The sequence below is a fragment of the Mesocricetus auratus genome, unplaced genomic scaffold (assembly GCF_017639785.1).
Source record: "Mesocricetus auratus isolate SY011 unplaced genomic scaffold, BCM_Maur_2.0 Super-Scaffold_100021, whole genome shotgun sequence".
In the NCBI taxonomy this organism is placed as follows: domain Eukaryota; kingdom Metazoa; phylum Chordata; class Mammalia; order Rodentia; family Cricetidae; genus Mesocricetus; species Mesocricetus auratus.
Window position 1 is genome coordinate 23630592 of NW_024429202.1, and position 14939 is coordinate 23645530.

The following is a 14939-nucleotide window of genomic DNA, read 5'->3' on the forward strand; positions in this document are numbered from 1 at the left end:
CTGTAAGCGAGCCACCACGATTAAATGTTTTCCTTTATAGGAGTTGTCATGGCCATGGTGTCTCTTCACAGTAATAGAAACCCTAACTCAGACACCCCATCAGAGAGAGTACCAGGCTTTCTCCTGCTTGGTCTGCAATCCATTTCCCAGAATATACACTAGCATACCATCAAATACCTGTAAAAGTCAGATAACAACATGCCTAAGTAAGTTAGTTCTCTCCTTCCACCATGTAGGTCCCAAGGATCGAACTCAGGATGTCAGGCTTGGTGGCAGGTGCCTTTATCCACTGAGTCATCTCTCTACCTCCAAAGTTGCATCAATAATAGGAACATGCTGTTCTGCTTCCTGATCCACTGAATACCAAGTACCACACAGCTGCATTGTCATAAGCTCTACCCTGATGAAACTGCAACCCTCTGAAACCAAGAACCCAGTGAACCATATTTTTTCTCAAAACCATGGGAATGTATGTATAAGAACATCTCACCAGAGTTCCATGAAAAACAAGATAATTTAGATGGAGCACCAAACAACTACAACAGTCAGTATTAAAACTGTGGTTTTCATTTCTTTGAAGTGAACTTGCGTTAGTGTCTTTTAAATCATAGTTTAAAACACAACAAGAAGCATTTCCCTAACCTCCAAGTTTTAAGGAGCAAAACCTCATTATCATGCTAAACTCCTGGATGAAAAGACTGTTCAAAATATACCAGCTCCATATTTTATGTGTATGATGGCTAGAGATTTTACCACAGGAAGCTATAAACCATGGGTATTTGGTCTTGTATAAATAAACATAGGTCATGTAACATGAATTGTACAAGTATTGAAGTTTATCACCCTCAGGGCTTGGGTCACACAGCTCAACGTAATGCAGATATTTCCTTGTGAATCTGAATGCAGCAAGGATGTTCTTGTCTTTGTTGACATGATTTACACACGGAGCATTTACTTGCAAAAGCCAGAAGATGGCAGCAGTTTCTAAGGATTGTGCAAGTGAAAAAGCCTGGTCGTGTCTTGCCTCCTTGGCTAGCATAAATGATGAGGTTCCACAGTGCCATCAATTTTCCTAGCTTAATGTAAAATTCTGTTTGTTCTGAACTTTCCCCTGCAAATTAGAGAAGTAAACCCAGTGAGAATTAAATATCTATGCAGAATGCTTGAATGATTTAATATGAGCAAGAATTGGCAGCAGACATATTTTCATATTTTACTGGTGAATAAACTGAGGTTGAATAAACTGGTTGCATAGCCATTTGGGCAGAGTTTGGTTTATTCATGCATGAAGAGCCTTTATCCTGCTTCAGATGGGAAAGACATGCATATTTTTTTTCTTTGCAAGCCACCAGTACCTGTAATTGTTAGCTAGCTCCTGGGAAATGCTTATGCTATCCATTTTAAAGGAAAATTGCACTTTTAAATGGCTACTTTTTTATTTCTAAATGATAAAGTCAAACAGCATGGAGTCATACTCCAAGGAGCATGTTCAACAATTGAAAGACAAACAATGAAAGCAATTATGTGTGTGGATCTCTCATTTAATTGCATTTGAGCAGGAGTATAGTGAGAAGAAATTACTTCTATATTACTAAAAAGAAGCTAAGAACAAAGAGAGATTCTACATGTTTACACTCGAATCTAAAAAAATGAAAGCTGGAGAGACCAGCAGTAGCCATGCATTTTTACAAATGCATCCATCTGCTACAGGGTACATTAATTTTCCTGGCAAAGTTAATGTATATTTTAAGACGTGATATGCTACTCAACAACCATGCTTGAGAAACTAGCATTCTGGAATCTTTCAAAACCAGCCGCTTCCAGGGGGAGAAAATCTATCTACCATCTGCTTGCTTCATTAAAATACATAATGGGGGGAAGAACAGAATTGGATTTTCACTAGCTCAGCACTCCCTGGTGTCCACTCCACTGCAGTTATTGTATACAGCAGCCTATATAGAAAACAAATCCTAAAGAAACATCAACCATTGTATTTCACCTCTTATATCTATATATAAACACAGCAATACACTTTATTCCAAAAATACATTTAAGTAGAACAAATGACCTTCAAAATACTTAGCATTTTTCTAATGTTCTTCTATCAACTAAAGGAGAGCTTTTCAAATCCATTGTGAAATCCTAAGATTGGAGAATATCATAACAATAGCTTGTCATGAAAAAGTGAAGATTTTTGTCATAAACCATCAAAAAGATATAATTAATATCTGAGAGTTACAGATGTAGAATCATTATTGTCAAGTACTAAATGGAAACTATTGTTTATTAAATAAACTGTAAGAAATCATAGTTATATTTTGGATGACTTAATTATGAAAAGCATGTGGTTTGTTGAGGTAATGGTCTTGTGTTTGGCTTTCGGCACTGGTATGTAATAAATTATCCAAATGTTTGAATGCTTTACTATACTAGAAAAAATGATGATTGTGATATAGCAAAAATAGGGTAATATTCTTGCTCTTTAAAGACAAACAACTAGAACAATAGTTTTTGTAAAATTACTGAAGCTCTGGTGATAATGTGGAAATCTCATTTAGACTCTGTCTCTAATTAATCACACATCAAAAAGCACACATAGGTAAAGAAGTGTCCCTAAGTTGCATAAGAACAGAAGAGTGAAGATATTCCAAAGTTATAAATACAGCATAAACAGTAATCCCTGTGTCCTGAATATATGTTAAACCCTTTGCATATATTCATCCAACTGCTTGATAAATACTGTATCCTACACCCACTGCCCCAAACATTGGTTCCTGTCCTATACTTCCTGAAGGTCAGCCAGACTCTCAAGCATTATAAGGTCTGCAATCTAATGGAAAAAGAAAACTTAAAAAGCAAAAAAAAAAAAAACCACAAAAACAAAAACAAAACTAATCAATAACATATAATGAATTAAGACATTATAAATAAAGCCTATTCAGTAACTAGTGAGCTATGGAGGTAAAGGGGACTGGTTGTTTAACATGGTTGACCTCTTTCCGGAGAAGAAAAAGAAGGTTCCTGCTGTGCCAGAAACACTTAAGAAAAAGCGAAGGAATTTCGCAGAGTTGAAGGTGAAGCGCTTTCGGAAAACGTTTGCACTGAAGACACTGCGGAAGGCACGGAGGAAGCTTATCTATGAGAAGGCAAAGCATTACCACAAGGAATACAGGCAAATGTACCGGACGGAGATTCGCATGGCTAGGATGGCAAGAAAGGCTGGAAACTTCTACGTGCCTGCAGAACCCAAGCTGGCGTTTGTGATCCGAATCCGAGGTATCAATGGTGTAAGCCCAAAGGTCCGCAAGGTGTTGCAGCTGCTCCGTCTTCGCCAGATCTTCAATGGCACCTTTGTTAAGCTCAACAAGGCTTCGATTAACATGCTGAGGATTGTGGAACCATACATTGCATGGGGGTACCCCAACCTGAAGTCAGTCAACGAGCTCATCTACAAGCGAGGCTATGGCAAAATCAATAAGAAGAGAATTGACAGACAATTCCTTAATTGCTCCATCTCTTGGTAAATACGGCATCATCTGCATGGAGGACCTAATTCATGAGATCTATACAGTTGGAAAACACTTCAAGGAAGCGAATAACTTCCTGTGGCCCTTCAAGTTATCTTCTCCACGAGGTGGAATGAAGAAGAAGACCACTCATTTTGTGGAAGGTGGCGATGCTGGCAACAGGGAAGACCAGATAAACAGGCTTATTAGGCGGATGAACTAAGGTGTTGCCCGTGGTTTTTTTGTAATCTGGTCAGTTAATAAACAGTCACAGCTTGGCAACCTGAAAAAAAATAATAAATAAAAATAAAAGCAAACTTAACATTTGATAGAGAAAAGTAATGGCCACTAGTGATCTTAACACAAATCCTGAGAAACAATAGGAAAGATCATGCCAATGAGCAAGTGGATAGAAAGGTTTTGAATGGTCCATGCAGGTGCTTTAGAGAAGTAGCCTACCACAGCAGTGAGCAAAGCAGAACCAGGAAACACAGGGAAGCAGTGTGTAAGGGAAGAATGTCTTTAAGAGGCGAGTATTCCAGAATATTCAGTTTTGGGGTGGGGGATGTTCCAACAGAGAAGGATTCATTGTCTCCTGGAAGGTGAGCCAGAATTTCTGAAGTGATGTCTCTGAGCAAATGAAGTAATGCCATGTCTGAACCAAAGAGAAGACAAAGCATGGGTATCAAAATGAAGATGAGGATGGCAGAACGTTGCAGTGGTTCTTTGCTGATGGGGATTTATTTTCCCTGGTGCAGTTAAAAGTCAGATAGTTAGTAGGAAGAAAAGAAACGTCTGATTTCAAAATGAAAAGGGAAATATGAAATCGCTGTCTGGGGGAAAAATGGAAGCAATGTGACAGGGAAATGGAGCTTATGTTGTAGCCTAGGCTGAGAGGTTTACCCACTTGAGGCCTGTGCTCAGTCGGCTGTGTGCCTTTCTCACACCTCAGACTACTCTGGGAGTTCTTTCTTTCTCGTGTTACAGATGAATAACCTAAAATACATAAGTTAAATACTGTGTCTAAGTTTCCATAAGGGATGGGGAAATCAGGAGGAAGCCTGAGCTGCCTCGTCCATTTCCATGGCTGTGAGGACACCTGTGTTGCTCCAAGCAACTGGAGAACCCCAACTGCAGAGCTGAGAGATGTCTTGAGGACCGAACTGTCTTCCTCCTGCTTCCCACAAGCCAAACACTCACCTTGGCCACTAATTCAGCTTTAAGAGATGAAAAACCTATACAATTCCACTTTTAAAGCAATACCTTATTTCTCTATACTTATCCAGGATCAGATAAACTTGCCTTACCAAAACCGGAAAGCAGAATTTTGCAAGGTGTTTTGCTGTTGTTACTGTTTTTGTGTAGGACAATTTTGCTAATGTGTGTTATAAACATAGGACAAAAAGATTATACATGGAAACTGGAATGCAGCCCTGTAATAGTATATGAAGAGTGATATTTTCTCACCCAATGTTCTTAAATTTTTTAACAGCCTCAGCTGATGTCAGGCTACTTTTCATTTGGTCTTCTTTTCAGAACATTGTCAGTAATTTTGCTGCTTTGTTCCACATACCGATTAATAGTCACTTCAAATCACAGAATCTGCCTTTCTTCTTGTTGTCCTTAATTCATTGCTATAACTTTAAATGACGTAATGAAAATACATAAAAAAGAAAAGACATGAAATTATATATAGGAGGCATACACATATCCCATTTCGATGTTTGCTCTCCTGATTAACTAAGTGCACTAAAAATAGGATCATTAAACGGTTTAAAGAATGGGGAGGGAAGACCCACCCACACAGGAAAGACATCAGCCCTTCCAAGACCCCAACCCCAGCGAGTCCAGCTTCAGGTGAGATTGCGTCTCCGGCGGGACCCCCCCCCAAGACCCATCCCCTTGATCTTCCAGGCCGCTCCTGGCATCCAGAAGACCCGTCTACACAGGAAAGACATCAGTCCTTCCAAGACCCCAATCCCAGCGAGTCCAGCTTCAGGAAAGACATCAGCCCTTCCAAGACCCCCAACCCCAGCAAGTACAGCTTCAGGAGACCTGCCCACACAGCAAAGATGTCAGCAATTCCAAGACCCCAAATCCAGTGAGTCCAGCTTCAGGAAAGACATCAGCCCTACCAGGACCCAAACTCCATGTCAGCATCCCCAGCTTCAGCTGCAGGAAGGAAGGAGACCAGTAGAGACAGAAAGACCCCACCAGCACCCACTGGAAGAAGAGATGGGAAGAAGACAGAATAAGAGCTCACTCAACAATAGAAACACCAACGTGACCCCAGCAGAATCTAGGGATCCAACACCAGCAAGACCCAAAAAGCACTACATAGACGAAGAAGAGGAGACAGACCTTAAAAATTATTTCATGAAGGTGATGGAGACCCTCAAAGAAGAAACGAGGAAACCCCTTAAAGAAATAGAAGAAAAAACAAACAAAAAAATCCATGAAATGGGGGAAAAATTCAAGAAATAAACAAATCTCTCAAAGAATCTAAAGAGCACCAAGAAAAAACAACCAAAAAAATTAAGGAAACAACTCAAACAGTTGAAGGATTGAAAGCTGAAATAGAAACGATAAAGAAAACACAGAATGAAGGGATGCTGGAAATAGAAAAGCTGGGTAAACGATCAGGAACTACAGATGCAAGTATCACCAATAGAATACAAGAGATAGAAGAGAGAATCTCAGGTATTGAAGACTCATTAGAGGATATAGAATCGTCAACCAAAGAAAATCTCAAAACCAACAAATCCTTAACACAAAATATCCAGGAAATATGGGACACCGTGAAGAAGCCAAACCTGAGAATAATAGGTATAGAAGAAGGTGAAGAAATACAACTCAAAGGTACAGAAAACATATTCAACAAAATCATAGAAGAAAACTTGCCTAACCTAAAGAAAGATATGCCTATGAAAATACAAGAATCTTACAGAACGCCAAATAGGCTGGACCAGAAAAAGAAGTCACCTTACCATATAATAATCAAAACATCAAACCTGCAGAGTAAAGAGAAAATATTAAGAGCAGCTAAAGAGAAAGGCCAAGTAACATACAAAGGCAGACCTATCCGAATTACACCTGACTTCTCAATGGAAACGATGAAAGCCAGAAGATCCTGGACAGATGTCCTACAAATGCTAAGGGAACAAGGATGCCAGCCCAGACTACTATATCCAGCAAAGCTCTCAATTACCACAGATGGAGAAAACATCCATGACAAAGCCAGATTTAAACAATACATATACATGAATCCAGCTCTACAGAAAATGCTAGAAGAAAAACCTAGAGCCAAGGAAGATAACTACATTCACAAAGACACAGGCAATATAATATCACACTTTACAAAACACCAAAAGAAAAAGGGAGGAGAAACTACACAAAATAACTTCACTAACAATAAATCAAGCACAAACAAGGATCACCAATCAATGGTCATTAATATCCCTCAATGTCAACAGCCTCAACTTGCCTATAAAAAGACACAGACTAGCAGAATGGATATGAAGACAGAACCCTTCCTTCTGCTGCATACAAGAAACACATCTCAACATCAAAGATAGACGTTATCTCAGAGTAAAGGGTTGGGAAAAGATCTTCCAATCAAACGGTCCCAAGAAACAAGCGGGTGTAGCAATCCTAACATCTAACAAATTAGACTTCAAATTAAAATCAATCAAAAGAGATGAAGAAGGACACTTCATATTCATCAAAGGAAAAGTACATCAAGACGAAGTCTCAATTTTAAACATCTACGCCCCAAATACAAAGGCATCTACATTCGTGAAAGAAACATTACTAAAGCTCAAAATGCACATAAAATCTCACACACTAATAGTAGGAGACTTCAACACTCCGCTCTCACCGCTAGACAGGACCTCCAGACAGAAACTTAACAAAGAAACAAAAGAACTAATAGAAGTTATGACCCAACTGGGTTTAACAGACATCTATAGAACATTCCACCCAAATACAAAGGGATATACCTTCTTCTCGGCACCACATGGAACCTTCTCTAAAATTGACCACATAATAGGAAACATAGCAAATCTCCACAGATACAAAAAAATTGGAATAACCCCCTGCATCTTATCAGACCACCATGCATTAACATTAGAATTCAACAATAACACAAATCGCAGAAACCCTACAAACTCATGGAGATTGAACAATGCACAATTGCACCATCCCTGGGTAAAGGAACAAAGAAAAAAAGAAATTAAAGACTTCCTCGATTTCAATGAGAATGAAGACACAACATACACAAACTTATGGGACACTTTGAAAGCAGTGCTGAGAGGAAAGTTTATAGCACTAAGTGCCCACATGAAAAAACTGGAGAACAGTCATACTAGAGAATTAATAGCACAGCTGAATGTTCTAGAACAAAAAGAAGCAAACTCCCCCAGGAGGAGTAGACACCAGGAAATAATCAAATTGAGGGCTGAAATCAATCAAGTAGAAACAAGGAAAACACTGAGAAGAATCAATGAAACAAAGAGTTGGTTCTTTGAGAAAATCAACAAAATAGATAAACCTCTGTCCAAACTAACCAAAAGACAGAGAGAGAGCATGCTAATTAACAAAATCAGGGATGAAAAAGGGGACATAACAACGGACTCTGAGGAAATCCAGAGAATCATCAGGGCATACTTTGAAAATCTGTACTCCACAAAATTTGAAAATTTAAAGGAAATGGACAATTTCCTGGATAGATATCACTTGCCAAAACTAAATCAAGAACAGATAAACAATCTAAACAGACCTATAACCCCTAATGAAATAGAAACAGTCATCAAAAGTCTCCCAAACAAAAAAGCCCAGGCCCAGATGGCTTCAGTGCAGAATTCTACCAGAAATTCAAAGAAGAGCTAATTCCAATACTCCTCAAAGCATTCCACACAATAGAAGCAGGAGGCTCACTGCCAAACTCTTTCTACGAGGCTACAATTACCTTGATACCCAAGCCACACAAAGACACAACTAAAAAAGAGAACTATAGACCAATTTCCCTCATGAACATCGATGCAAAAATACTCAATAAAATACTTGCAAACCGGATTCAAGAACACATCAGAAAAATCATCCACCATGATCAAGTAGGCTTCATCCCAGGAATGCAGGGATGGCTCAACATTAGAAAATCTATCAATGTAATCCACCATATTAACAATCTGCGAAAGGAAAACCACATGATCATCTCACTAGATGCTGAAAAAGCCTTTGACAAAATCCAGCACCCCTTCATGATAAAGGTCCTAGAGAGATCAGGGATAACAGGAACATACCTGAATATAATAAAAGCAATATACAGTAAACCAACAGCTAACATCAAACTAAATGGAGAGAAACTCAAAGCAATTCCTCTAAAATCAGGAACAAGACAAGGCTGTCCACTCTCTCCATATCTCTTCAATATTGTACTTGAAGTTCTAGCTACAGCAATAAGACAACAAAAGGAGATAAAGGGGATACAAATAGGAAAAGAAGAAGTCAAACTTTCACTATTTGCAGATGATATGATAGTTTACATAAGTGACCCAAAAAACTCCACAAGGTTACTCCTAGAGCTGATAAACACCTTCAGCAATGTGGCAGGATACAAGGTAAACTCAAAAAAAATCAGTGGCCCTATTATATACAGATGATGAAGTGACTGAGAAAGAAATCAGAGAAACATCACCCTTTACAATAGCCAAAAACAGCATCAAATATCTGGGGATAATGTTAACCAAGGAAGTGAAAGACCTGTATATCAAGAACTTTGTGTCTTTAAAGAAAGAAATCAAAGAAGATACCAGAAAATGGAAAGATCTCCCATGCTCTTGGATTGGTAGGATCAACATAATAAAAATGGCAATCTTGCAAAAAGCAGTCTACAGATTCAATGCAATCCCTATCAAAATTCCATCACAATTCTTCAAGGACCTGGAAAGAACATTAATCAACTTTATATGGAAAAACAAAAGGCCCAGGATAGCCAAAACAACCCTATACAATAAAGGAACTTCAGGAGGCATCACCATACCTGACTTCAAGCTCTATTATAGAGCTATAGTCCTGAAAACAGCTTGGTATTGGCACAAAAATAGGCAGGTAGACCAATGGAACCGAATCGAAAGCCCTAATTTTAACCCACACACCTATGAACACTTGATTTTTTGACAAAGAAGCTAAAACTGTACAATGGAAAAAAAGAAAGCATCTTCAACAAATGGTGCTGGCATAACTGGGTACTGGTATGCAGAAGACTGCAGATATATCCATGTTTATTGTCTTGTACAAAACTTAAGTCCAAATGGATCAAAGATCTCAACATAAATCCAGCCACACTGAAACTTTTAGAAGAGAAAGTGGGAGATACTCTTCAACGAGTTGGTACAGGAGACCACTTCCTAAACATAACACCAGTGGCACAGGCACTGAGATCGACAATTAACAAATGGGACCTTCTGAAACTAAAAAGCTTCTGTAAGGCAAAGGACACAGTCAAAAAGACAAAAAGGCAGGCCACAGAATGGGAAAAGATATTCACTAACCCTACATCTGACAGAGGGCTAATCTCCAAAATTTACAAAGAACTCAAGAAACAAGTCTCCAAAACACCAAAGGATCCAATTAAAAGGTGGGGTACAGAGCTAAATAGAGAATTCTCAATAGAGGAGGCTAAAATGGCCAAGAGACACTTAAAAAAGTGCTCAACATCCTTAGCCATCAGGGAAACGCAAATCAAAACAACTCTGAGATACCATCTTACTCCTGTCAGAATGGCTAAAATCAAAAACACCGAAGACAATTTATGCTGGAGAGGATGTGGAGAGAGAGGAACACTCCTCCACTGCTGGTGGGAGTGCCGACTCATACAGCCTCTTTGGAAATCAGTATGGAGATTCCTCAGGAAAATGGGAATTAATCTACCACTAGACCCAGAAATTCCACTCTTAGGCATATATCCAAATGAGGCAAGTTCATACAACAAGGGCATCTGCTCCAGTATGTTCATAGCAGCATTATTTGTAATAGCCAGAACCTGGAAGCAACCTAGATGCCCCTCACCTGAAGAGTGGATAGAGAAAATGTGGTACATTTACACAATGGAGTATTACTCAGCAGAAAAAAACAATGGAATCTTGAAATTCACAGGGAAACGGATAGCACTGGAAGAAACCATCCTGAGTGAGGTAACCCAGTCGCAAAAAGATAAACATGGTATGTACTCACTCATATATGGATTTTAGACATGGATCAGGATAGTGCCAGTCTGTAATTCAACTGATAGAGAGTCTGGGAAACAGGAAAGAACCTAAAAGATATGCATATATGCATAGTACCCAAGAGAAGAGTATTGAGACAAGATCCTCTGAATGGATGGGGAACACGGCGAGGGGTAGGGGGGAGTGGGACCTGGGAAGAAGAGAGAGGGGGAAGAGGAAGCGAGTTGGTCATGGGGGAACAGGAAGTTGAGGGGGTGGGGGTAGAATAGGGGGAAGAGGGAATCATAGGATTGAAGACAGATCAGGCACCAGAGTGACCTGGAGTGATCTAAAGGGATAACACCAATTGGCAAGCTAAGCAATAGTGGAGAGACCACCTCGAATGTCCATTCCTGATAATGAACTTGATGTCTATAACCATCCGGGAGCCTTCATCCTGTGACTGATGGAAGCAGAGGCAAACAATTAATCACTGAACTGAACCCAAGGAACCCAGTGACAGAGAGAGAGGAGTGATGAGCAAATTGGCAAAGAATGGGCTGGCAAAACCAGCAGAGACAGCTGATCTGAACAGAGGAGAGCTCTTGGACCACAGAGCGACAGTGGAGAGGCCAGCATGGGACTGATCTGGACCCCACAAATGTGAGTGTCAGTGAGAAGGCCTGGGCAACCTATGGGGCCCTGAGCTGTGGATCAGTGTCTATCCCTGGAATACAAACAGTCTTCGTGTGCCTATAGCACAAAGAGGGATGCTCTCTCAGCCTGGACTCTTAGGGGAGTGTCTGGCCCCTACCCAGAGTGAAATAACAGACTCTAGATATCCCCTATGTGGAAGGATTTGGCAATAGGGTGGGAGGGTAGGGGGGAAGGGGAGTGTGGGAGGAGGGGAGGGAGAGGGAACTGGGATTGACATGTAAAACAAGCTATTTAAAATTAAAAAAAAAAAGAATGTGGAGGTCTGGGATGTCTAAGGGCTCCTTCCTCCTAATCTGGATTCTGTGTGCACTCCTAGCTGATCTACCATGTTGCTATGGAGAATACACAGGTCTCCTAGGGATGGCTGCAGCATCTTTGGTCCATCCTACTGACTCCTGGTGTTCCCCTAGAGGTCCTGTTACATTGTGGGCTAAGAGTTACCAAAAGAGAAAGCGCTCAAATTTCAGGTGAATTTTTTTTAAGACAGGGTCTCTCTAACCCTGTATAAGTAAAAGGCTCAGAGACTGATATTAGGGTTCAGGCTTCAAGTTGAAGATCAGAAAAACTAAGCATCCAACCACTAGCTCTTACTTCTACCTCAGCTCAGACCAAAGGGACGATCCTCAAACTGCTCCCAACTCCACTGCTCCTCAGAGTCACTCAGACTGCTATGCTCTCCTCAGTATGGTTAGAGACTAACTCTGAGAAGGAATGCCAGCTCTGAGACCCTGTTCCTGTCTTATATACCTCTCTAAAGTTGGGATTAAAGGCATGTGATCTCAGCCTTTAATCTGAGATCACCTTTGTGTGAGTTGTTTCTTTTGGGACTAGATCAATTTTGTGTAGTCAGTGTGGCCGTGGACTAACAGAGATCTGAGTCCTGGGATTAAAGGTGTGTACCACCACTTCATGATCTCTATAGTTTGAGGCTGTCTTTGCTTTCTGAATCCTCAGGCAAGCTTTAATAAATCATAAATAACATATCACCACACCTGACTGTCCTGTAATTCACTATGGAGACCAGGCTGGCCTCAAATTCACAGAAATCCACTTACTTCTGCCTCTGAGTGCTGGGATTAAAGGCATGCACCACCACATCCAGCAAAGGTGTATTAATTTTTTATTTAAATTAGAAACAAGCATGCTTCACATGTCAATCCCAGCCCCCTCTCCTCCCCTGCCCCCTACCAGTCCCACCAACCCTCCACCCAGTCTCCACTGCTCTCTCCAGAAAGGGTGAGGCCCTTCATGGGGGATCTCCAAAGTCTGTCATATCAGGGGCAGGGCCTAGGTCCTCCCCCATGTGTCCAGGCTGAGACAGCATCCCTCCACGTGGAATGGGCTCAGGGGTATTAATTCTGTTTGAATTTAATCCCAACTGTGCTTGATGAAAGGCACTATATTCCTACTTGTTCACTGAGATCAGCACACTTCTTCCTTTCAATGAGTTGCCCACAATTTTTCTTACACCATAATTCTTTTTAGCTTAATTCACTGTTAGCTTCTTGATAGAATTAAATACTTTATTTCTATTCTTGACTAAAGGTCGATTCTCCACCCCACTCCCTCTACTTTCAGTAAGCATCATGCCTCAGCAACCAAGTGGTCTTCTAAAAAAAGAAAGGCTATGGAGCAAATATCTAGTTCCTTATGACCTGGCCTGTGTCTTTTTTATGGTGTTTTTACTTTTGAGATTATAATATATAATCACATCATTTTCCCCTTCCTTTTCCTCCCTCCAAATCCCTCTCATGTGCCACCACTTACTCTCAAGTTCATACACTTTTTCTTAATTGTTACTATGTAACATAAATTGTTACATATATTAGCATATTACTATATACACACTAATACATGTTATATATAATGGTATATTATACACATCGGCATAATATATATTATGTGTATTATATGCATATATATGTACAGGTGTGTTTGTGCATTTAGAAATATATATATCCCTAACATATATTATATATACTATGTACAGTTGTACATATTGTATGTAGTATATGTGTGTAATATATATATATTAGAAATAAATATGTTCCTAAATACATAAATACACCTGTTCCATCCACATAATGTTGCTTGTATGTTTTTAGGGCTGAACATTTGGTATTCAACAACCAATCACTTCCTTGAGAAAAAAAACTATTTCTTTGGCTCTCAGCATTCCTCAGTTGCCTGTAGAGGGTTGAGGTCTCTTTTTTTTTTTTAATAAAAAAAATTGTATTTACTTAGAAGCATTCAGAATGTCAACAAAACAGCTGCAATTTTTTTTGCAATTACAGAGTGGTATTCAGTTAACAGAACAATTATCTTCGTATAAGCTGCATCAGAGACAACTGAAGATGGGAAAAAAAAGGAAAAAAAGAAAACTACCGTCCCCATATATAACTAATTTGTGCTGTGCACCAACAAGAACCTGCTTTAAATTTCCATGCCAATTTACAACCCCCAGACTGTACCAGGCAAGGTTAGTGGCTACTGAAAATACCACCAGGACAGGGCTATCTAAAGACACATTCGGTAGTGTGTTAACTATACAAAAAAAGACACTGTACAGTTTAAAAACAAATCTTACACAGCCTTACATTTCAATTTTTTTTCTTTAAAAGGAGTGAGTTGTGTACAGGGGGGTTAAATGCTTTATAGACAAAAAAACTGTGCTAGAACCAACTTATTCATCATCATCATCTTCTTCTTCATCTTCGTCTTCCTCTTCTTCCTCCTCTTCCTCATCCTCTTCATCTTCCTCCTCATCTTCTTCTTCCTTCTTTTTCTTGATCTTTTCTGCCTCGACCACCCCCTTTTTCACTGCATCGGGTTTTCCTTTAGCTCTGTAAGCAGCAATATCCTTTTCGTACTTCTCCTTCAGCTTGGCAGCCTTCTTTTCATAGGGCTGCTTGTCATCTGCAGCAGTGTTGTTCCACATCTCTCCCAGTTTCTTTGCAACATCACCAATGGACAAACCAGGGTGTTCTCCTTTGATTTTTGGGCGATACTCAGAACAGAACAAGAAGAAAGCCGAAGGAGGCCTCTTGGGTGCATTGGGGTCCTTGAACTTCTTTTTGGTCTCCCCTTTGGGGGGGGATGTAGGTTTTCATTTCTCTTTCATAACGAGCCTTGTCAGCCTTTGCCATGTCTTCAAATTTCCCCTTTTCTTTAGCAGACATGGTCTTCCACCTTTCTGAGCACTTCTTCGAGAACTCTGAGAAGTTGACAGAAGCATCCGGGTGCTTCTTCTTGTGTTCCTCCCGGCAAGTTTGCACAAAGAATGCATATGAGGACATTTTGCCTCTCGGCTTCTTAGGATCTCCTTTGCCCATGTTTAGATGATTTTCGTCCGCGAGGCACAGAGTCGCCCAGTGCCCGTCCGGCTCGCGCTTGCCCCCGGCGCTGTCTCTATGGAGCTCAATGTACTGCAATGGCTGCGAGAGCGGGAGCCAGACGCAGCCTCGGGTTGAGGTCTCTTACACTCTCCCTCTTCACACTAGTGTGTCTAAGG

The 14939-nt window shown here is 40.2% G+C and overlaps 1 protein-coding gene and 1 pseudogene across 1 annotated transcript; one reads left to right on the top strand and one right to left on the bottom strand.

The window, feature by feature from the left end:
* The first annotated feature begins 2984 nt into the window (after nucleotides 1-2984).
* Nucleotides 2985-3788, top strand: LOC121133374 (60S ribosomal protein L7-like). Its single transcript, XM_040729653.1, is given in 2 exon segments — nucleotides 2985-3484; nucleotides 3486-3788. Coding segments are annotated over 2 exon segments (744 nt in total). The 3' UTR covers nucleotides 3730-3788.
* Nucleotides 3789-13649: 9861 nt separating this feature from the next.
* Nucleotides 13650-14879, bottom strand: LOC121133290 (annotated as a pseudogene).
* Between the last annotated feature and the right edge of the window lie 60 nt (nucleotides 14880-14939).